The 25697-nt window shown below is 47.2% G+C and overlaps 1 protein-coding gene across 1 annotated transcript in view; it reads right to left on the reverse strand.

Annotated features, from left to right (window-relative positions):
* The window catches only part of LOC125751930 (zinc finger protein 609-like), an 83621-nt gene that overhangs the window by 44769 nt on the left and 13155 nt on the right, over positions 1–25697 (reverse strand). The window contains 1 exon segment of the mRNA XM_049031369.1: positions 11962–12831. Within this exon segment, the coding sequence (XP_048887326.1) occupies positions 11962–12702 (741 nt within the window). The 5' untranslated portion in view covers positions 12703–12831.

Consider the following 25697-nt stretch of genomic DNA (forward strand, 5'->3'; position numbering starts at 1 on the left):
ACTAATGCCGACAGACAGAGCTATAGGCTATAGGCCTTGTACACAATGACTGAGAAATACCTCAAGCTTTAGTCTAGCTAGTTTTAAGCAGCTGCAAACCTTATTCAATCCAATATGCACATATTTCACAAACGGTACCTTCTTAGCATAGGTGAAGACTGAAAACCTTCAAGAATGTGGTCCAGATATAATCTATTATTCCTGTAATTTCCAATTATTTTATTATTAGTTTTTGGTATTTACTAATATTCTGACTCAAATGTAAAAGAATGAGAGTGTTGGAGCATATCCCGCACTAAACGCCTGCTGCTAAAGTTAACATATGAACAGCTTTGACAACTGCTTTGATAACCGGTTTTGTCCCCTTTTCCATTTCACCACAACAGCTCCCCTAAACAAAAGCAAAGTGGGAGATGTTATTTCTGGCCCTTGACTGGAGAAATTGCCGGAGAAGCTCATAGTCACACTGAACATTTACATGCACACTAAGAAAATCGGGTTATTGTTTAGACTGTATATAACCGGACTTTGCATGTAAACATGTCGTACTAAATTGAATTTCTCAAAATCGGACTAAGACACCCATATAATGTGATTGGGAGTCGATTTACTCCTGCATGCATACGTTAAAATCGGCCCAGGCGCTCTGCATCTTCTCCAAAGTTTCCCCCCGGGCTTTGATCCGGGAGTAACAGAAGAAACCGATACACAGCACGTACGGCACACACAAAACGCGCCGCACAGCACGTACGGCAGACACGAAACGCGCCGCACAGCACGTACGGCAGACACGAAACGCGCCGCACAGCACGTACGGCAGACACGAAACGCGCCGCACAGCACGTACGGCAGACACGAAACGCGCCGCACAGCACGTACGGCAGACACGAAACGCGCCGCACAGCACGTACGGCAGACACGAAACGCGCCGCACAGCACGTACGGCAGACACGACACGCGCCGCACAGCACGTACGGCAGACACGACACGCGCCGCACAGCACGTACGGCAGACACGAAACGCGCCGCACAGCACGTACGGCAGACACGAAACGCGCCGCACAGCACGTACGGCAGACACGAAACGCGCCGCACAGCACGTACGGCACACGCGAAACGCGCCGCACACCACGTACGGCACACACGAAATGTACAGCACTGTAAAGCTGTCTATTTCACCGCTCAGCTAAAGGGTGCTTTTCCACCGCATCAGGTACCGTACTTTTGGTACTTCAAGAAGGTACCAAAAGTACAGTACTTCAAGGTCTTACTTTCCACTGGCATAACAACTGCCGGTGCCGGATGACATCAAAATGCGTAGTGAGGTATTTTGTACTTTGTAATTCGAAAAATGGACGATGCGCAGTATTGATTTTGAACTCCTTGTTTGTTTCATATTTATTACAACAAAATCACATCGCAATTTGCAATAGAATATTATCCAAAATACTTTATTTCTTGTTATGCTATCCTGATGCTGATGTATCCGTTCTTCAGACCAGACGCAGACCAGCAGTTAAAGCTCACTTCATTTGTCCACACATCCATTATTATTACTTAAAATTTTTAGGTCTGTGATGTAATAGGTCTACTGGGAAAAGCCCAAAACTAACAAGCTGAAAGGAGCCACCTACTGTATCGGAGTCAAACACACTTCGGTCAATAAATCGATTCCCCTCCCATGCATGTATACTGGAACAAGAACAGCAGTCCGATTAAATGGCGTAATCAAGCTATAACCGTAGCTCGACTACGGCTGTGCATGTAAACATACTGAATGATATACAGCCCAGAACTGGCAGAATGACTAATCATTCCAGAAAAACTAACCATCAGTGAGCAAGGGGGGAAAAAAAAAGTATTAAAACTAAGAAGTAAAAACAAAGAAATCAGGATGGAAATGAGCAGGCCGTGGAGATGATCTAGACAGCCAGTGCGGTTTGAAGCTTTCCCTGAACTACAGACCACAATGAATGACAATTTATTACAATTTTTTTTGATAACATGCAGACGTACCTATTGGGAAAGTTTCGAAGACGATCAAAGCATGATGTTTACATCAAAGACATAAAGATGAACATCAAACAAATGCATTACTTGAAAGGTTCGGATGATATTGATAGCAAGTCGATGCCGGGCGATATTTCCACACTAAATATTAGTATGCCTTTTAAACAGAATATACTCCCATATTCATTTTAAATAATAGATGGAAAAATGATGCACTGTGATTAGAGGAAGTATTCACAGCAGAATCCCTGGCTTTCACAGTGAAATCCCCAGTACACACCACCCGCATCGTCCTGGATGGTGTCCCGGATACAACGGCCCCCCCTCGGGTGCTGAAGCAACTTCTGAAGAGAAGCTGAGAGGAAGCCTGGCCAAATTAGGGCAGGTAAAGGCAATTAAGGGACATGATTCCTGTGGTTTAACTGCCTCTACGTGATGCCGCGGCTCAATGCGGTGCCAACCCTCATGGCAAGTGGAGCACAAGGAGGGAACAAAGTGACCCCCCCCCCCCCCCAGGTGCTACGCGGCGCGTGGAATAATCCACTCAGACATGTGCCAGCACATTCAGAATATCTGTACAAAAAATCATTTGGTCAAATCGTGGTCCTTGGGATGAGCCACCAGCTTTTAAATGATGCAGATTGATATGGAAGTGCCCCCCTCCCCCCACATTGTGTGTTTGCTTTCCGTTTTAAATGGTGTCCGCGCTACTTCAACCTCATACCCATTTTCAGCACAGTGGAGACAGAAGGCTAATGGCAGACATGAGGAAAACAATTAGTGTCGAGTGTTTTAACCAGAGCAGGAACAGCTCCCGGGGGGTGGGCTCTTCAAACAGAGGGAAACAGAGTGAAGCGGCACTACAGGAGGGGAGTCAGACCCCAGCCCAAAGTGGCTAATGCCTTCCTCTCTACGTCCTGTTGACAGAAATGGGGGCACCAAGCTCGTCTCTTATCTGCTCATTTAGATTTCAAAAGCCCTTCATTTCTCTGAAAGCCAGTTCTCATCTGGAAAATTTCACAACACTAAGAAATGAACCCAAGAACATGGTAAGAATTTTTAAAATGGCTTCCAGCAAAAGGAAAAGGGGACAATGACCTTGCTCCGTACGTGCAGGACAGGAGTCGGGTTATCAAATTATGTAGATTTAATAATGAATTTGGCAGAGGCTGAAAACTTATTCTTAGCACTCAGACGTTATGCACTTAAAACATAAAGAGCTGAGTTCGACTGCTTATGTTAATCATTAAGATGCAATTTTCCCCGCATTTCTTGAAGAAGGCACAGCATGTCTGGCATGCTGACAGCCACACTGCCCAGCCCGCAAAAATCAAAGGGGTCTGGTAACCGTCACTGGCAGAGTCGCGCCTCAGACGTGCCAGTGCACCTTTCCAGCGAAACCACTGCTAATCACTGCATATGAGCTGCATGTTTTCAGAAATACTGTTAATTCCTTGGACCGACATTCATTTGGGGGCCACTGTATCGGTTCTCCATTAAATGAGCTCAACCAACATCATTATCGTTGCTGTCAAAAATCCTTCATCTGGCCAACAAAATTGTCATTTTAGTAGAAAGATTTCCATTCTCCCGTTTGAACCTTGGGAGTCATCGCTGATGTATCTCAATGTACTTCCCAGCCTTCACACCAATGATCTATGCTGAATCTGCATCATCTCCTTCCCGCTAAGTGGAAAGCCATATTTACCAAAACCTCATGCGGACAAACTAAATCCTTCTAAATGGCTGGTGTAATTACTCAAAGCTAAACACCAGCTTGCTTTAGCTGTTTAGTACAAGAAAACATGCACATTTGTTTTATGAAAATATCATTTTTGAACTGAAATCATCTCAGTTAATTACACACTATCACTTGAATGCATTTCAACCATTGGGAGTAAATGGGTAAAGATTTCATTTGACTTTACAACCTACAGGAGAACAAAAGACTGATAATGAGCTTGATGGGTCCAATGACCTCTCCTTTGTAAATTTCTTATGTTCTTATGGGCAGGTGATCAAACCACCATTTAAACATACTTAAGTCCTACACCATGTTGTACAGCGGATGTATTTAAAATACTGCCAACATTATTTGTATTACGAGAGACCAATGACCAAATTTTTGACAAAATGTAAAATTTCTGCAGAACCCCCCCCAGGGTGAAAATTGGTAGTCAGGCACACATAGAATTAAGGAGCTGATTACAGCGCGTTGCCCCACCCCCCGCATGACAAACCACCTCAGGGATGAAACCCTGAGTGCAGCCATGTGGCAGGTGATACCTCAGCACCACACAAGTCCAGTTATTTTCCCAGTAGCTGGGGTGTCAATCCTGCCACCAACCCTTTTAGAGCTGGATGTAGACTAATGTCATACCCAGGAATGAGCAATTGCAGGTTAAGGGCCTTACTCAAGGGCCCAATGGAGTAGAATCACTAAGGGCATTCATGGAAGGCTGCCCGTTCAAAAGCCTAACCTCAGAGCTACTTCTCCCCCGCCCATCATCCACACGTACTGCAGATCAATTTCACTGATATCCCAAACACATCAACGTACCAAGATAACGACGCCGCAGTTTATGAAAACTCGCATCGCAGAGGGAAGACAGCCATGTTTTGTCTCAAAAGAAATAAAACAAGCAAGAGAGGCAGAGGGGAGGAAAGAAAACAGTGCAAAGCCCCCATTCTGGAAGCCTCCATGTGAGACAGACATTCAGCATGACTCTGTGTGACCTTCTGCTGTTTACAGCCAACATACGACTCGCTGTTTGGTCCTTGTGAAAAATACAATAAAATAAGACCCATTGCCATAGATTCATCCTCCAAACCAGACAAATAAACCACGAGATGCAGACAGGAAGCTCTTGAAGGTGAAGCGCAAGTAAAACACCTCTTTTCTGGCAATGAGAAATTAAATGTCCCCTGATGTGAGCATCCTGTAGACAAGCTTTGAGCTTATTTTAGTCGCACTCCAAAGCCAGAGACACGACAGCCCAATTTTAACATTTTTAATGAAGACCACCTCGTTTCCCGATAGCACAATACTCAAAGGCAGCCCAAAAGTCCTCAGTGTCACTAATCAGAGACTCTGATGGGATGAGTAATGCGCATATTACACAAAAAATCCATTAGTAGGAATATCTCTGCAGTGTGTGTATAACCCGTCCGTTTCCCTGCTGCATGAAAAGGATTTGCAACTGGAAGAGACTCCAGTGTGTCGTTTTCATCCAAATGACAGCAGAAGCCAAATCCAATTTCTGAGGCATTTCCACTGTTCGACTGGAGAGCTGAAGCATCGCAGTCTCCACACCGGAAAAACGTTATTGCTTGAGGTGTCGGGAAAAGTCTATTACAGCCCATTTAGACTCCATTTTCATTAAGAATAACCAAGTGTCCTGATCAGAGACACACAATACTACTCCTTCAGCCCTCGCTGGAGACAGGAACCCTGTAAATGTGACAAAGTACCTGCTTCACCGCAAAACTGGATCTTGCGAAACAAGAACCACGGTTCTGACCTTTGTGAGAATCAGCACCATGACACATGACGATTCATGCGGAGCTAATTAGTAGTCTGACCTATAAACACAGCCACTAATTTCCCTTAGACGTTGCAATTCTGGGTGTGCTTGTTGTACAGTGGTGCATGGAAAATGCAAGAGAATATGCAAATTTGCATGGTCTATCGCTAGTGAGAGCCTGGAGCTGCAAATGAGCCTCCACACTAACAGAGGTGCTGTGGGCCGTGCTGAGTGCTGCTCAGTGCCAGTGACACGCCGAAAGCAACACCAGGCCTGACCACCGTCTGAAGACAGCGACAGAAGACAAACTCCATTGTGACTAGCCACTTCAGTAATGACAGCTGATGGCAATATTTTGGGTCAACCAGATTTTTCACATGCTGGTCCTCAGGGAACCCCAGCCTAGTTCCCGAACAGGAGCAATCCCTCCTCCAACAGCAAGGTGCAGAACACAAAAATTATCTTGCAGAGTTCTGATGTTCCATGAGAGACAAAGACTGTATTCATGGGCATCGTGCATCCAGGACAGTCAATATTCCAGTTATGGATAGAATCAGAATTAACTGATAACACACAACATCAGATGAGGACCATGTACTCCAGAACACATTCGAAACAACCTGCTGCAAAGACTGACAGACAGCAATATTCCTGACTCAAAAATGTGATACTTTTAGTAAGTGTTCTGCAGTACATTCCACGCCTGAGTGCCAAATGCAATATTTTGCAAATCTGTTCTAATAAATAACTGCAGAGTGGGTAGGGTGGACATAAATCAGTTTATATGCTGTGAAATGTGGCTTTTGTGAGGTAGAGGGAGAGGCCCTGTCGGGTCTGAAAGAATGCAGTGCCAGTGGGAGAGAGGCTTCATTCAGCATGAAACATGTCGTTTCCCCTCGGTCCGAGTGCTGCATGACAGCAAACTCAAATTATGGTGAAGTGCACCTTTCATATTTAACACTGTGCATAGCTGCTGCAGCAAGAAAACTGCAGTACGCAGCTCTAACACTCATATTCACATGTCAAAATGCAGTGCTGCTGTTTGCATGGACTTCCTCTGAATAATCCAGTGTATGAGTGCGTGCATTCACCTCACAGAGCAGCTGAGCATGAGAAAAGACACAGCAGACAGAGAAGAGCAAGGAAGGGCTGCAAGACCCCCCACCATGCTTCCCAGACCATCCTGCAGCTCAGAACAGACTAAGACGCCATCTTGGCCGTGCTTCACTGCTGTCTGGGCACCAACATGCCACAGATGTTTTCACGTCAGCCTTTTAAGTAGCAGTGTTTGTTCACCTGGACTGCAGTCAACCAGACCCAACACAGACCCAACACAGACCCAACACAGACCCAACACAGACCCAACACAGACCCAACACAGACCCAACACAGACCCAACACAGACCCAACACAGACCCTACTGCTCTTTTCCCTTGAAGTCAGAAATGCTGGCGCTGGCCTCAGGAATGCTCAGTAACACAATAGCACCAGTCAGAAGCAGCTAAGAAAAGCAGAAAGGGCTCTTTTCCTTCCCAGCTGTGCAGCGGTGATTAAACTCCACAAGAACCACACAGTGTGCAGCCAGTTTCTTTTCTCCCTCTTAAAAAAGGGCATCGTCGGTGTTATTTTCCTCCCCGGCTCATGTGCCTCCTCTGATGTGGGCTGGCTGAGGTTATGGGGGGGGGAGGGGGGGCGCCTGGCCCCGTGGCCGGCCAGCGAGGGCAAGGAGTGTGTGCGCAAGAGGAGTGTTTTGTCACACTTCGAGAACAACACACAGTTAGATGGAGATGACTGACTGCAGAAGGAAGTAAGAAAAGGTAAGAACTGAAGTCATTCTGGCAGCAGAGCCCAAAGGACGCGACACACTGGTGTTTTACTTAATAAAGCCCCATCGGAGCCAAGAGGCCGGTGCGTTCGGGTCACAGACACGTGCCTTTCTAAACATTTCACTGCGACCTCGCGTGCCAATACAATTAAGATGAAGTTCCTCCGCAAGCTGCGAACGGACACAGCCGTCTGTTCTGGTGACAACTCCTGCAGTGTCTGCCCCCCCCCCCCACCTCATGCCTGCAATCCATCAAGTGCCCATCCTCTCCTCTGCGAGCAGGTGCTGGCAGGTGTGGGAGATGTAGCGGAACAGACCTCAATGTGCACAGAGACATGGACAGCATACTTAAAACTCCTCACTCATCCGCTCAAGACAGAAAGCATGGCTTCGGCATTGTGGCAGCACAGACACCCTCACCACCCCAGGGGCAAACAAGCAGTAACACTGTTCATTACAGAAGCAGCATTAAAGGATTCATAACAAAACAGACCATTTTTACGGCCGGCAGTGGTACTCAGAGGTCACTGTTTAATGCTCATTCACAAAAACCTGGGGAAGCATAAATCGCTGATATTTGTCTGAATGGGGGGGGGGGTTACAAGTACACAAAAAAATAAGACGACCCCAAGGAACCACTGAAATATCAGTTTTGATTCACAAATGGGGGGCAAAAAAGGAAATTAGCTGGAGAACAATTTAGGTCAAATGAAAGACATTTATTGGAAGAGGGAAGGAATCTGATGGATTCAAACTGGATAAAAGATGTTAAATACCCAATCTGAGCAGGCAGCATGAATGTCCTACACACTAATAGTAACACTTTTCTTAATTTAATTGTTCAAAGTAGTATCTGTTTAAGCTAAAAGGAGTCATCTCCCAAGGTGCCGAATTCAGAGGTCATAAATTACTGAGTAGTTTTCACACAAATCCTCACACCGATTTTCTACTGTCGACCACAGAAAATGATCACACAAATTGTTTGTCTTACAAGACAAAGGTGGAAATATTTAGAGATTAAGGTGAACCTGCTGAAAAGGTAACGAAGCCAGAAGCAAAATGTCTCACTCACACAAACAAGCAAAAAGTGGCGTGTTCCTTCATGCCACCATCTTCGCTGGGCTTTGGGCCTTGGTTTTATGACTGCCTGTTATTCCTTGAGAAACACATGTTCACTCTCATGCATGCTATGCATTAAAAACATTCGCAGTAATTACACTGGGGTGATGCACGCAGGGCTGCTACGCGCCGAATGCACAGCAGGCTTTATACTCACTGCATTTTCTGGTACCGGTATTATTGTGTATTAAACTAAACACACCCTGAATAAAACCGGAGACTTAAGCTGCTTTAGCTAAGAGACGGACTTAGCCGGCTTGGTGTCACCTGGTTATATGAATCATATTTAATGGCCTCCTTTCACTTTAAAACAGCAGCTGCTTGTATCTAACCAGCTTTGTGGGGGGGGGGGGGGGGGGGTAAGGAGGACATTTGCTTTCCTCTCAGCCCACCAAGCCAATAATTCAATAAAATGGTTTCAGCCTTAATATCTGCACTATGTCTGTGTGTTAAATGAACCAGGGCTTCTTCCGGCAAGATTATAACATTAAGAAATTTCCGGAGCCTGCAATGTTTCTCACTGAACACATGCAAACACTTGTGAAGCAGGTATGATTATAATCTCGTTTAAGAATATGTAACAAATACAGTTTAGCACAGCGTAGTATGCTATGGAACAGGATGCTCCAGACTACAGGCGGTGAATATCTCTGCAGGTATGTGTCTATAGCTTTTCAATAGACACAAGGCAAGATCATACCCTCGTGGAAAATGAGACTTCATCATATCAGTATAGGATGTTCTCCGCTGCACATAATGTGGAACTGTGTCCATCGTTTTAGCAGTAAGCAGACATGAAGCTGTGACGCGCATCAGTGAGCCAGGCAGAACATGGCAGCCGCGAAAAGCGGGTCCCGCCAGAGCGGGGCGCCACATCCCGCCAGAGCGGGGCGCCACATCCCGCCAGAGCGGGGCGCCACATCCCGCCTCGCCTGCGCGCTTCACACCGCACTCAGCAGCAGCCGCGTCACGAACGACACCCGATTCCTCTCCTGTCTCCCTGCAAGGTTATACTTTACAATCCTCTGGTTGCAGCAGGAATACGCCTGAACCCCATTCTCTCGAAAGGTAACCTACATCACTGGGAGAATTAATGGATTAAAAACAAAGAGAGAAAATGTCACCCAAGACAAGCGCCATCCGAAAGCTGACAGCCAGCCTCACTCTGGTGCTGCAGCACTAAATAATCAGAGAGCACGTCTTGCCCCCCCCCCCCCGCCTCCCGGATTTATCTCTGGCACACATGCTAAATTGCACTGCATACATTACGATTCTTTTCTTTTTCCCTGAAAAATTTTACTTGCCAGCTTCACAAACACAGTGTTTTGGATAAATGACAGTATGAGAGTCACCAGTAAAAATCAGGTCAGAGCCAGCAGGAAAGGCGGAGAGTAATCGGGGGGGGGGGGGGGGGGGGGGGGTCTCTTGTACCAAAAGCCATACAGATCTTTGGCACGGAACTCAACAAAAGGCACAACCTCAAGGCAAGGCAAAAAACCTTTGGTATTCTGGTAAACCACTCACCACGCACACTCCTACTGACCTGCTAGCAAATCCAAACACACCCCCCCCCTCTCACCCCCGCCTTCAGCTGGAAACACAGTAATGTGGTTTTTATTTCAGGTGTTGGGAGACATTAAGCAAACAGGCAAAACGCCACACATTTGTCCAGGATCCATCTCATCCCCTGTTCTCCAGGAAGACCTCGTTTTCAGCACTTCCTCGTGTGGTCTTAAAGCCCACAAATGTGCTGGATGGTGCCAGGAGACCCAGCAGAGAGAAACATGCAACGCACCCAAAAAGAAGAAGAAAATGCTGCCGGACTCCATGTGCCGTGACCTGATGTGGACGTGAGGCGGCACCAGGGAAAGGTGCACTGAGGTTCATGTTGCATGGCTGTTTCCAGGGAATTCTTTCATTGGCCTCCGACTGAGACTCATTTTTTCGGCTGCGTATGAAGTACTGACTCAGCCGGCTTGTACTTCTATAATCTGACAATCCAGCGTCAACAAGCTCACTGTACTACCCACAGAGATACCAGGTCCTGCTGCAGGGAATTCAGACCTTGTCTTCGAACATTTAAAGTTATTTTACAAAAGTAACAATTTTCTAATCAATTTCAAGAAGAAAATTTTACACTTAACTGATACATTCATATTTGTAAAAATCCTGATATTGCCATGTCCCCATTAAGAGAACTGTCATAATCACATTCACGTTAAATATGCTATGAAAAGAGACTGTGAGTGGAACATATGGCAAAATACTTACAGGAAACCAAAACGGACAGCAGCTCTGAACGTCTTTAAACACGTGGTCTACATATATCACAAGGAATATGTGGCAAAAACAGGAAAAATATTGGAATTTCACTCCTGTAAGGTGTGTGTACGCGCGCGCATGCACGCACACGCACACGCACACACGGAATAGGCCAAACAATACAAGCCGCTGGGGTGGGGGTGGGGGCTGCCAGGCCCTTTAACCAATCGCTGATGCAAAGGGATTCTGTTTGCATTTGCATCCATAAAGCCGGGCCCGGTCTGTGCAGCCCTTTAAGAAGGCGGGCCCGGTCTGTGCAGCCCTTTAAGAAGGCGGGCCCGGTCTGTGCAGCCCTTTAAGAAGGCGGGCCCGGTCTGTGCAGCCCTTTAAGAAGGCGGGCCCGGTCTGTGCAGCCCTTTAAGAAGGCGGGCCCGGTCTGTGCAGCCCTTTAAGAAGGCGGGCCCGGTCTGTGCAGCCCTTTAAGAAGGCGGGCCCGGTCTGTGCAGCCCTTTAAGAAGGCGGGCCCGGTCTGTGCAGCCCTTTAAGAAGGCGGGCCCGGTCTGTGCAGCCCTTTAAGAAGGCGGGCCCGGTCTGTGCAGCCCTTTAAGAAGGCGGGCCCGGTCTGTGCAGCCCTTTAAGAAGGCGGGCCCGGTCTGTGCAGCCCTTTAAGAAGCCGGGCCCGGTACAGAGCAGGGCGCAGCTGTTACCAAAAGCCCATTAACAGTAAGTAATAAACATAACTGACTCCTTCCTCCTATAGCTTCTGTTTTGCTTTCCCAGCAACTTCTGTATCACACAATGCAACATTTGTCTGAGGCACCTGGAAAAAAAAGGACTATCGACTGCAGTTAAGCAGACCAGATGTTGCTCTCAAAACTATGAATTGCTTTGGCAAAACGTTTTCTTGGTGAAGGGAAACACTAATCGGAGAGCATTTGCACGTATTTTCACCTGGGTTCAATCGGTGCATGCCTTAAAAACCCCACAAAGGAGAAGCCCCAGAGAAACAGCCTACCGATTCAGACGGGCCCGACGCAGCTCAGGCTGCTGATCCAAATCAAATTTTAATGCTAGTCAATACATTTCTGCCGGTAGGTAAACATCGCGAAACACATGCACTATTCTTCCACCCCATACTCACGGCATTGTGCAGTCACAGCGCAAGCAAGCCAAAAACCGCACCCCAGAGGCGTCCCCACTCCCACTTGGAGACCACGCTTACCTTCTCGTTTTTCACCTTCTTCATGGGTCTGCATTCACCATTGTCCAGATCCTCCGGCTCGCTTTTAATAGCCAACGGCGGGACGATCCCCGCAGCCTCGAGGGTGATATTCCCAACTTGCTCGGCCGCTGCCAAGTCCGTATTCTGAGGTGCCTCGAAGGAGGCAGTGCGGGCGGCCCCCAGAACCAGGGCCTGGGTCCCGGGGTCCTTCTCTCCACCGACCACCCCAAGCACTTCACTCTTCTCCTTCTTGCTCTTCGCCGAGCCGCCCTCCTTGTCCTTCTTACTGCTGGGCATGCTGCGTGAGGATTTGCTGCTCTTCTCCTGGCCCTTCCCAGAGCTGGAGCCGCCGGTGCCCACTGTGCCAGTACCCGTGCCAGCGCCGTCTCCCAGGGCTCTTCCCTGGACCTCCTTCTTGGCCGCGTCTCCAGCCGAGGACTTGCTGCTGTCTTTTGAGCTCTTGTTGCGTTTTGACTTGGACTTGCTCTCTTTGCCCTGGGGGGCAGGCACGGGGCTGACAAATTTGATGTTCTCCGGTAACGCCGCCACGGCGCTGGGGGGTGCCGCCATGCTTCCCGCGTCCTTGGTGCCAGACATCTCGAGCTTGTCTTTCTCTAAGTCGGCGTCCAGGTCGATGATCAGATTGCCGACGCCGATGTCCCATTCGTCGGCGCTGTCGTACGTGTCCACCGCGTTTGAGTCCACACCTTTCCCGCCTGCAGGACCACCACTTAGGGACATCTTAGTGCCAGCGGCCCAGGTTTGCCACAGTGAGGTCTGTCGCCTTCTAAGACTACTAGGGGCAGCGGGAAAAAAATTGCAGTGGCCTCAGGGTCTCGGTATCCCCGTCCCAGCTACCCACATTTTGCCCTGAGGAGACAGAAGGGGGGGGAGGGGGGGTAAGGTTTGTTAATGCAGGGCGACAAGAGTTTTACTGTGAAACAAGAAAGTGACCCATTTAGCTCCCTTTAAAACTTCTGTACAAAGATAAACAGTTCACACCCCACACAATACAGCCCTATGTACTGCGAGTCACAACCTATGCAACCTCTGTACTGGGAGCACAAGGCATTCGCAGAGATGTGGAACATGCCGCCCTCACAGCCAGTGAGGAGGAGGGCGGCTTCCAGACAGAGCTCCCTGCAAACCCAGACTCCCAGCAACTCGAAACACACGTGGAACTCATTTCCTCCCGAACCCGCAGATTGACGACAACCGGGTGCGAGTGAAAAAGGACCTGAGAGCTAACAGAGCTAAGAGCCATAGATGTACCTTCTGGAGCCTCGCTGGAATCTGCTGGAGACACACATGGTGGAACTCTAACCACCCCTACTCTAAATAATCATAAATTAGACCTGATAAGATATATAATTATAATAATGTTATGAGGTTCACACACGCCATTAAACTATTTTACATATAAAATACAAGCCACATTTAGTGTACGTGTCTATTAAACGACTTAAGTCAATAAATTGCATGGGGTTAAATTAAAAAATCATAAAAATTTATTATTGGACTATAGCATGACACTGGTCTTAGACACCACTGCGAAAACGAAGACGAGAGCACAGATTAAACAATGCTCTGCTGTGTGAATATAAAGGAGCTATTGGAGTGTACAAACATCCCCTTTTCTCCAGTCATGTCGGAGTTCCTCCCCATGATCAACGATCTGTGCGAAAATTAATATCCCTAAAAGGACGAGCATCGTGCAGCATGTGGCTCCCAGCAGCGTGTAGGAGTCACCAAATCCACACACACACACACACACACACACACACACACACACACAAGTGGGCCAGTAATGCTGCAGCTAGCTCCTCATGCTGCATGCTGTTTGAGGACAAGGTTTAATTTTATTTATTTTTTTTACTTTAAATAAAAAAAAAGAGAAGGAAAAGAACAAGATGGATCCCATTGCGATGGGAATGGAGCGCAAGTGTCATCTGTGTACTTAAGTACCGATGATTAGATCAGAGAAGCTTATTACGTTTATAAAGGTAGGTCACAGCGGATCATCCCAAGCTCCCCAAGCAAATTCCAGATCCAACAGAAGGAAACATGGCAGCTCAGGAGAGCAGCATCTCCAGGAATGAGACCTGCTTGGCTGGGCACCTCCCATCAGAAGCAGCAGTCAGTCCCACGCCCAGCCTCCATTGTCTGGAGTTTTTTTATGGCCAACGCAGCAGCCAGATGGTGGGGTCCGCAGCACGGCCTGATCCCTCGCTTAGCCACATGGTGGGAGCACGCTGCTGCACGTGGTGTGCTGCCAATACGAGGGCTGGAGCAGCGGCCACTGGTGCCTGCACCCAGCAGTGTCCGCAGCCCGCAACTGGCAGCGCCCGCAGCCCGCAGCCCGCGGCGCCCGTCATCAGCATGCAGCTGGGAATGCAGTGCTGTGGCCCTCTGACACAAACGCAGGGGAAGGTAGAGAAAAGACCCTTAAATGCTTACTGCTGTTTTTGGGGTTCTCCAATTGCAAATTAAGTAAATATGTAAATAATTAATTGCCTAACAAATAGGGGGGGGGGTTCAATTGTCCTTCACATTGTTCTGTACTGCTCACGTCACAGAAACACACTGACGTGACAAAGGACCACTTCCTAGTGTCCATTAACCCAGAACTGGGCAGGTAATTCAACGTGAATTACAATAAGTAAATTTAGCCCAAATTTATCAAATTTAGCTGATTGTTATATGATTGGGGGGAAAAAATAAGCCAACAACAAACCCACTTCCACAAGTGTCTGCTAGATCACAAATGAGTGCGTTTATCAGAGCAGATGGTACCTTTTGGTGGGTGAAATAAACACATAATATAAATGCACACAATGAAGCCGCCTGATCCTCACTAACTGGCTCATAACAATCAAACAAATATTTATCACTGTCTTTTTGTTTATGGTCTGACTAAGGTTTATAATCACAATATTAAAAGTATTTTATAATAATGCCAATAACAATAGGAAGCTTTGCTTCCGAATTACTTTGCCTTGGATGAACAGACAACCTCGTCTTCTATTTATTTTAGAAAAAAAAAGACCAGGAAAAGTATGGAAATTTCTAGTTACTCAGTGAATATGCACAGCAGTGACATGCACAATTATTTATCACGTGACTTTCAGAAGGTCTTAACCACAAAGAGCAGCACAAACTAATTCCACCTGATCAGTCATTCATTAGGTCTTTATCGACTCCAAAAACGTCCTTCAAGTCACCTGGGTTCTGAGGGCTGCCGAGAACATTAAATCATCCGTAATGGTCTCCCGCCGCCTGAGCTATGGCAGCCGCACACTCCAGCTGCACTTCCCTGTAATCCCCCGTCGTACTACATAACCCTTTCCCACCGTCTCCATGGCAACACGCGGAGACCCATCTCACCGGGCAGCACAAAGCGGCAGCGCCATTCGGGGCGAGTGACGTCACCACCTGCGACTGCCAATGAAAAGGGGGCGCGTTCGCGGCTAGCGCGCGGCGCAGACTTACCGCCCCGTCAGGCAGCCGGCGGCGGCCGCGCTCTATCCCGGCTGGGGAGGGATGGCAGCTCCGCCAAGGAGGCCTGATTATAGCCGCCATCGGTAGTGACTAATAGGGATGTGCAATACCGAGCTCCTGGACAAACGGTGCCACTATAGGTATTTCTGCCGATAATTCATTCTAAAGGCGCTTTTCCACCGCACCACGTATCGTACTTTTGGTACTTCAAGAATGTGTTGGTTTTCCACAGCCGTAAAACCTCGTACCGCCGCTGAATAACATCAAAACAGGGCGGGGTATTTTGTACTGAATTCGAAAAAGAATGTATATTAAAGGACTGGAAGGTGTGTGATATTAATGGAAACATCACATATTATGCACGTGCAATTCTTACATTGTTAATCGGCTAGATTAAGATCAGGCTGTTTCTTACCTCCAATTCTGTACGTACATAATAGCGCAGGGAGTTGGTTTCGTTCAAGTATTTCTACTTTGTCATAGGAAGAAAAAAAATAAAAATAAAAAAATTAGCTAGCTTTGCAGTTTTAATTATTATAAATTTTACAGATTACCTCCGCCGCTTTTGCATGAGCGCTGCACACGTTTTACGAGACATTCAATCATTTTCATCCTTGCTGTCTAAATCATACTAGACGGGTTTGTGAAAAATTTGTTGCACTATTTTTCACTTTATAAACACCCCAATAATTATTACAACAAAATAATACCGTGCCGCTCTAAACACATTATACAAGAAACTATTTCTTGCCCCTGCAATCCTGGTTTTGAATCTGTTCTTCGAACTAGATCGCAATTAAACCATGTGTTTTTCCATTGTCCATGCATCCATTATCAATTTTATATATATTTTTACTTTGTTTATCCTTATTCCGAGTTCGCAACTGTTATCAAGACTACGGTTGTATGGCGTTTCAAGTCCCACCCCAAAGTACCAACAAAGCAGGGTATTGTTACACGACTGGTCAATGGAAGGCAATAGAAAAGGTAAAATACCGAAAGTATGGTACCTGTTGCAGTGGAAAAGCACCATAACATAGAGGGGATTTTAGATTGTAACCTCTAATCCCCTAAAGACGACGAGGACACGGCAGGCGGACGCGGCACATCCAGGCGCGTCGGCTCGTGTTTATATACTGTCATCTCCAGTCATAATGACAAACATGGTGAAGCGTGCAAAAGCGTAGCATAGCTTTAGTAGGTGTAATGCTAATGCAAAAATTAATGACAAAAGTCGTTGATGCAAAAAAAAACCACATTGAATTATATTAATCGAATAAGAACGCAAATTTAAATACAAAATTTAACATGCTGCCAAAATTTCAGTGGCTTAAAATACGGTTCGAAATTCAACCTACGTCCGGGACTAGAAAGACAGTGAAGCAGCGCAACAGAAATACAGGAAACGGACTTATTTTTGCAAAAAAAGTCATTTAAATTTTTCACATTGTGTCATATCTATTTTTTGCTCCACATTATGAAGAGTAGTATTGATAACAGCATCGATAAGTATTGGCATCGATAAGCAGCATCAGTATCAATATTGGTATCGATTAACTGCTACTGATACCCATCCCTAGTGACAAACGTCACATTAAACTCACCCATCTCCAGCATTTATTGGGCTGCTCTTCAGGTTTTAAACACAGTACAATTATTTCTGAAATTCCCCTAGAAAAATAATTCAGGAGCTCTCTGTAGTGAACAGCCTTTAGTAATATTATTTTAAAGTCCTGCCCATTGGAGGTTTCAAGAACCCAGCTAACAGACTCGGCGAGCCCAAATGCCCTGATTCAGACCCACAAGGCCAGCACCCTTGGACTTTTCAGTAGCCACACAAAAACACACACAAATGGAAGACCCCTGGGGGGGCACAGCTTCTGGCACTGGTCATGGAGGATGTAAGTAACCGCCATAAACTCATTTACCATTCTCTTTCACATGCCAGCTGATATTAGGAGACAAGCAAACGAGAGCGACCGGGAGTACACGTCCCCCGCCTCCTGCCACAAGTAAATAATTAACACCCCCATCTGCAGCAGGTCTCCCTGAGAGTTAAGGGAGACACAGGAGTGAAGGCTGCACAAAAGGCACTAGAGATGACAGCCGGGGCAGATGAGATCAATACCAATTCAAAAGGGACCTCAATTCGGATGGGTGTCTCCGGGCTGCACACACCTGCCGATTTTAAACCCGATTACAAAAGAGATGCTCCGCAGGCCCACTGAGCCGCTTCCCTTCCTCCTCTGGCTCTTCATCATAATTTCCCCATGCAATGCATAGAAATCAAAAATCTCAAAATACGCAATTTCTTTTCAGTCTTGTGAAGCCTGCTGCTCCCAAACAAAGAGGTCCGCCCCCCCCCCCCCCCCACCCCCACATTCTGCAGAGGTGCACAGACCGGCTTGCTAGTGGAATTGATTGCAGAAATGTCCCCAACTTGAAATGGAGCAAACACCCCCCATCCCCCCACATTGCACTCTCCCCCGTATCTGTTCAAAGATCTTTCTGGGCAAATCCTGGCTGTCGGACTGGCTCTCCAATGGGCAGTCAGGACACCGTAACAGAAGGGATTCATTGCACTCGTCCACGACGTACTGACTGATCTAGGAGGCCCCTTGTCTCCGCCCGGCACGCATTGTCCTGCTATTGACGTGGCGGCTCTCTCACACTCCATCCCGCTGACCGAACAGGGTGCTCCTTGCATCACTTATATCAGCTCCGAAAATGCACGGCAAGGCCGTAACTCCCGGGCTTAAGCGGAGGGCGCCCTGTGCATCGAGGCCACCCTCAAATTCCACATCAGCACCCAAGAGCTGCTATCCGATCGGCCTCACTCTCCATCCCGCACACAGGAGCCCGTCCCAAAAATGGAGCGGACAAGACAGGGGCTGCAGCTGTCCCCGGTCAGACAGACAGACAGACAGCTGTGGGGGCTCACACGTCACCTCTGTGGCGCACCCTGTTATTGGAGGCCCTCCTACTGCAGATAGCAGGAAATGCAGGAGAGTGGGGGCTATATCAGGGCCCTGGTAAGATTATCGCTGGAGGTACTTGGGCAGCCGTGTGAGCACAGAGCTTCAGAGGTGAACTCACAATTCTGCAAATTAGACTACTTTCAGTTCCTCTGTACATCTGATTCCAGGAAGGGGGGGGGACCTTTTATGAGTAAACAACTTAGTTCTCCGGTTTGTGTTTATTCTGTGTTCCTACTCTTCATAACAGTATTTCTAACTGGAAATTACAATCAGGCAGCATACAGTCACTGGCTTATGAGACATTACACAAGAATAATGAAATCTGTTAAAGCTGAATAATGAGGCTATGAAAAAAATAAATATACAGAAAATAACACATCAGGAAAATGCAGATATTTCATAGACAGGTGAATAATTAGACCCTCAGCTAATCGCATCTTATTCTAGCTGCAGTCTGGTAAGGAACGGTCTCCGGCACAGAGAGCTGGATCCCCTCCCCCCAAGCTGGTTACTGAAATAGATTTGCGCCAGGAGCTGAAGGTGACGCGGACCCAGCCCCCAGGGGTCAGCCAGCTTCCATCTCTGCAAATGTCATCGCGGTTGACACTGGCACTGGGCCGCAGAGAAGGCTACACTTCAGCCGCTTGCTGCAGCAGCCACGCCACCTGCACCCCCGCAGTCTGCCTCGCAAGGTCACGCACACACGAAAACACGCTCACGCAAAAAGAAAAAAAAAAAAAAGAAAAATTTAAAAATCACATGAAAGTTGCCTTACATCTACACATCTCACCTTTTTCCCTTTAAGCAAAGAGAAGGCTGACTAAATGTTTGGGTATCCTTATTAATCCTTTAGAGGATTACCGAAACATGCCGGAGTGAATTTGTCCTCTGTCAAGCACAGACAGCAATATGACGAATCTGTCATCGGCGTGCCGAAGTCCCCGGGCGAACCACGATCGCATTCCAGAGGGACACGTGACAATGGGGTGGCGGTCATGCCGCTGGTGGCATTCCCCACCATGCGCAGCATCCGCAGCACAGAGCAGGGATAACACACAGCTATTTGTGGGACTCTATAAATGGAAGAGCCACAGAAATCACAGGCAGTAACATCTAATACCGACGACTCTCTGGATGTGTTCAACATCTCCGGGGAGGCTGTCTAATACACCCCATTTAAATATCGCTCACATACGCCGACACTAGAGATGTGCATTCAGATCGGTTTCGATATTCGAACTGGCCGCGATATCCGACGATCGTCCGGTCATTCACATGACACCAACACTACAAGAAACGCAAAACGTACAAGAGCAAATGCAAAATGTATGGGAACCAGCCTTTATTGTGACTGAGATTTAACAAACTATTGTGACTATGCAACCATCTCACAGGCTGAACGAAAAAGCGGCAGCATTGAAAAGCCTGAACCTACAGAGCCGTCGTTTCCCAGCCCAGGCCTTGCAGACCCCCAGATGGCCCTCGGTTCTGCTCCCTACGGGGAACCAGCAAAATGAGGAAGCATCCATTGCTGTGCTGTGAAGCTTCATCCATGACAGACACTTATAGGCGTTTCAGTTGTATACAATTGCACATCAAAATACCAGAATGCCTGTAAACATGTTGTGTTTGATAGTTTGCACAAAATGTAATTTTCAGCTTGCAAATAAAAACACCCCCACACTTCATTTTTATGGGTTTTTTTTTGTGGCAGGCACCATATTTTCTGATAAATTCCCATGGTTCTCTGCATTAGCAGAATAACCAAATATGGATGTCAGTACTCATATAACAATGCTTTGAATGGTTAACTGAATAGTGAATTGTTAGCGCACACCCCTAGCTGACACCCTCCCAAAAATGAATGAAGGACCTTCAATCAGGCCAATTAAATTCTAATTAAGGTATCAATAAGGCGAGTGACAGTGACCTCAGTGGCGCTGATATACGACGAGTGGCGAAAGTCAATCGTGCTGCCAATAACCGAATAAAAGGCACAGCCCTCAGAGGCTGACGAGTCACCATATCGATTTTCCAAGGGTCTCAAGCAGAAACGCTGCCAGGTCTTAATGCTTTCAGGTGCTCCATTCACACGAGAGGAAAGGGGAAGGTTGGGAGAGGCCTTCAAGGGGCACCGAGGCAGCACATGCTCAGCCCGATAGCAAACGCTGACTAGGCTGACTACAGGCAGAGGCAGGCAGTGAGGCAGCACGCGCTCAGCCCAATAGCAAACGCTGACTAGGCTGACTACAGGCAGGCAGTGAGGCAGCATGCGCTCAGCCCAATAGCAAACGCTGACTACAGGCAAAGGCAGGCAGTGAGGCAGCACGCGCTCAGCCCAATAGCAAACGCTGACTAGGTTGCCTCCAGGCAAAGGCAGGCAGTGAGGCAGCACGCGCTCAGCCCAATAGCAAACGCTGACTAGGTTGCCTCCAGGCAAAGGCAGGCAGTGAGGCAGCACGCGCTCAGCCCAATAGCAAACGCTGACTAGGTTGCCTCCAGGCAGAGGCAGGCAGTGAGGCAGCACACGCTCAGCCCAATAGCAAACGCTGACTAGGCTGACTACAGGCAGAGGCAGGCAGTGAGGCAGCACGCGCTCAGCCCAATAGCAAACGCTGACTAGGTTGCCTCCAGGCAGAGGCAGGCAGTGAGGCAGCACGCGCTCAGCCCAATAGCAAACGCTGACTAGGCTGACTCCAGGCAGAGGCAGGCAGTGAGGCAGCACACGCTCAGCCCAATAGCAAACGCTGACTAGGCTGACTACAGGCAAAGGCAGGCAGTGAGGCAGCACGCGCTCAGCCCAATAGCAAACGCTGACTAGGTTGCCTCCAGGCAGAGGCAGGCAGTGAGGTAGCACGCGCTCAGCCCAATAGCAAACGCTAACTAGGTTGCCTCCAGGCAGAGGCAGGCAGTGAGGCAGCACGCGCTCAGCCCAATAGCAAACGCTGACTAGGTTGCCTCCAGGCAGAGGCAGGCAGTGAGGCAGCATGCGCTCAGCCCAATAGCAAACGCTGACTAGGTTGCCTCCAGGCAGAGGCAGGCAGTGAGGCAGCAGGCGCTCAGCCCAATAGCAAACGCTGACTAAGTTGCCTCCAGGCAGAGGCAGGCAGTGAGGCAGCAGGCGCTCAGGCCAATAGCAAACGCTGACTAGGTTGCCTCCAGGCAGAGGCAGGCAGTGAGGCAGCACGCGCTCAGCCCAATAGCAAACGCTGACTAGGTTGCCTCCAGGCAGAGGCAGGCATCTAAGCAGCACCTTTGGCCAAACATATAAAAAGCAGGAGCTTTATGATGGTTATAAGAATCACACCCATTATGACAGATATACATAATAGGAAAACAAACATATTAATGGTGATGTTAGATGGCTGGTGACGCATTTCAGGCCCTTCTGCGGGGTAACCTTCCATAAAAGCGCCCAGCCACCCCACACGTCGAGCGCTCAAAGCATCTGGGGGCCTCTTGCTTTCCAGAATGGGCCCGATAGCAGTGACATGGGTAGATGTGGGCCGGGTCACAGTAAGGCCACCTGCAGCTAAAGCCGGCTGCGTCTGTGGGCGCAGAGACCGCCAGCCATGGCTGCTCTTATCCTCCAGATAATCACACAAGCACCTGTTCACACGGAAACAGAAGCTGCACTAACAAACAAGCCTAAAAATAGGAGATCATCTGCAACATGTATTTAATGTATGACAGCAAGCAGTGTGGCTTAGGCAGAGACTAAGCACTAATACTGCACAATAACCACCTCCTATCACTGCCAATGCAACATTTTAATGTATCAATGTATACAAAACAAACTATACTATACCGTTTGCTATTTTACAATACTGCAGCCTACAATTTCCGTTTCTTGAGACACAATATTCCAACAGTAAGTAGTTAACTTCCAAATCATTCACACTTATGCTTAAAAACCCATCATTTATCTATGTTTAAATTTAAAGTTGCTTGGTGGACACAATTATCCAAAGTGACTTCCAATTTCACCCATTAAAACCACCAGATGTTTTATGGGAGCAGTTCATGCATCAGGGTACCACACAGCCGCCCCAAAGACTCAGGCAACATCTGCATTAAAATCCATTCCGTTCGCACTCTGAGACCCGAGGCCCACAGCTCGGGTCACAGATTCCATCTAACCAGTTGACGCGTTAGCTGCGCATCTGGAATCGCCGTTTTGAATAACAGTCCCTCTGGCAACAGAACATACAGCCACTGCTGGCTTGCAAAAATGGGATTTCCTGCACTGCAGGCGAGGAGCTTGTGCGATTGGTCCAGCCGGCTCCACGCAGCGGGGGGGGCGGGGGGGGAGGGGGCACACTGTGCTGGGATCCATCCTCTACACCTTGAAGCTATTATTCAAAATGAAGTCACCTCTACATGTACTCCAGGTACCAACAAATTCGCAGAGTAACAATTACTTTCATGCTCCAGATAAGACAAACTAGACGCATGAGACCACAATAATACTGTAAAACGCTCACGAGTCCAGCATCCTGTCCTTTGCTTTATTCATGAGTGCGAGTTAAACAGCAAACACCAATGAGTCCCATCCTAGATGGAAACCGTCCTTTAAGACCATCGAAACCACAAATGGAATAAAGGAATCAGTCACAACTAAAGCCTGCCAAGGTCGCCGTGGTGACCGCTGCCCGAAAGCCCCTCCCACCGTATTCTGAGGTTCATCTGCATGACATCGATTTGGATACCATGAGCGATACCACGACAAGTTCTGCATTATAGTTACACCGAATGCAAATTAACATGCAAATATAACCACACAGTAGTGGGAAGAGCAATTCACTGCCACTCTGCCACAGCAATCTAAAGCACAGGGTCACACATATACTTGCACCCCATTTTATTGTGCATACATGATATCCTAAGTGTCAGCAGTCCAAGGTCTTTAAGGGTTTAAAAATAAATAAATAAAAATCACAACATACCGCAGGGCTGCCCAATCCTGCTCCTGGACATCTACCACCCTGCAAAGCTTAGTTACAGCCCTCATTTAACACACCTGATACACATAATCGGAGCCTTCAGTATCACCCCACTATTTGAGTTGGCTATGTTGAAGTTAAGCTGGTTCTCATACTGAGGGCATGGCAAGGAAGATGGTCAGGATCAGCATGGGTTTCAGAAATACCACCTTCTATTAGTGATCTTCCTCCTTAATTTACGGACTGTAGGAAATACTCCTCTGAAGTCTTACCCTGCCGGTTCTGCACCCCACTGCCGGGTTTTGCACCCCACTGCCGGTTCTGCACCCCACTGCCGGTTCTGCACCATACTGCTGGAGCCTCAGCCTTGCTTGCTTTTGTTCCAATTGACTTCTTAATTAACATGGTTTGATTGGGCTTTGAAATTTTGTACCACCCACATACTGCACTGACTAAAAAACTACAAGCTATAGATACATTAGAAAACTTAATTGGCACATTTCTGGACATAAGGCATAATGTACAGCCTAACGTACTCACTTCATCTGTGCACTTTATGTAATATAAAATTAGTATCCAATGTAATTAGCATTAATCAATCTTTCAGTTACTTAATGATTTAACAGCTGAGTGAAGTAACCCTAGCAATTATATAATCAATCATAACTACAGTGGAAAAAAGTTTAATACAGAACAAAAGAATCTTTTGAATTTCCACACCTCTAAAATACCATTAAATGTCTGTTAAACAAGACTGTCGACAGCTGACAACATTTTGCATAATTTAGGGTTATTCTGCAACAAAAAGTTGTACAAACCTGTTCCCCCAGCCCAGAACTAAACACACCAGCACCTTAGGTAACAGCAAAAGGTCATGCTAATGTTTCTAAACACTAAAAGGCATTCCTACTGTAATGTCAAGGGAGCATAATTGTAGGGAAATGGCTACGGGGCAGGGAGTTTTACTATCCATCCACATTTCTGGCTCAGATGCATCAGTATATTAGGTTTCTGTTCATTTAACCATGTAATAATTTGTCGGTTCCTTTAAGCTTAACTGTGAACACTTTGGGCAGGCCAGCATAAAGATGGCCGTTACTAACACACGAATGTCTCAGTCTCTGAAGACAAACATGTCAAATACAAAAACAGATCGATTTTGTTCCTTCCGTATATGGAATATGCATGTATGGTAAGTACTTGCTTAAATCCAGTGAAATCTACATATGTGTTCACATCATTCTCTAGCTCCCCCCCAGCAAATGTCAGTCTTCAAGCCTCTGATACTGAAATGCGACTTGCAGCATTACCACTGAAAGCTTCCTTTCTGATACTGAGATGCGACTTGTGGCTTTAGCACTGAAAGCCTTCTCTCTGATACTGAAATGCGACTTGTGGCTTTAGCACTGAAAGCTTCCTTTCTGATACTGAAATGCGACTTGTGGCTTTAGCACTGAAAGCCTTCTCTCTGATACTGAAATGCGACTTGCAGCATTACCACTGAAAGCTTCCTTTCTGATACTGAAATGCGACTTGTGGCTTTAGCGCTGAAAGCTTCCTTTCTGATACTGAAATGTGACTTGTGGCTTGAGCACTGAAAGCTTCCTTTCTGATACTGAAATGTGACTTGTGGCTTGAGCACTGAAAGCTCTCTCTGTGAGGAAAGCCCAAGGGAGTTTTCAAACTAGGCATCTTACGCTGCTGGGACACAGAAAATTCGTTGTTGAATATTAGCTTTGGGTGTGGTGCAGAGAGAGGGAGCCCAACAACAGAAGACAAGGTCAGGGATGGGAGGGAGCATCCTGAAGACACCTAGTTAATGCAGACCTCAGCTAGGCTTTAGCTAACCCTTGGCAGAATTTCAAAGGGTATTTCACGTGTATAGTCACAGAAATAGACACAAAGTGGCAAGAATGAACGGCTGACCAACTTGGAGGCCTGTGACCGACAGCAGGCTAAGGAAACTGATCAAACTACAAATCAGACAACGACAAGAAAAGAAAAGCAGAAGAGCCCAGGAAATGCAGTCAGTCTGAGGACAAGCTGAGCTGGACAGCTGATCTGCATTCCGGTGGCCGCTAACGAGCACTTAGCGTTATTCTATATAAAATGGATTTTCTTGGCCATCAGTCTCTCCTCTTGCTGTGACGCATGACATGCAAACTGGGAGTGTACTGCTATCTGCGGAATGCTTACAATGACAACAGCACCAAGCTGAGACCTCTTGCCTCACTTTGATTACTTGTTTTTTTTAGCTACCTACATAAACAGTAACTCTACACCAGTGCTTTATCCCATCGATGCTAATTCTTACTTA

This window comes from Brienomyrus brachyistius, chromosome 11, assembly GCF_023856365.1.
Source record: "Brienomyrus brachyistius isolate T26 chromosome 11, BBRACH_0.4, whole genome shotgun sequence".
NCBI lineage: Eukaryota > Metazoa > Chordata > Actinopteri > Osteoglossiformes > Mormyridae > Brienomyrus > Brienomyrus brachyistius.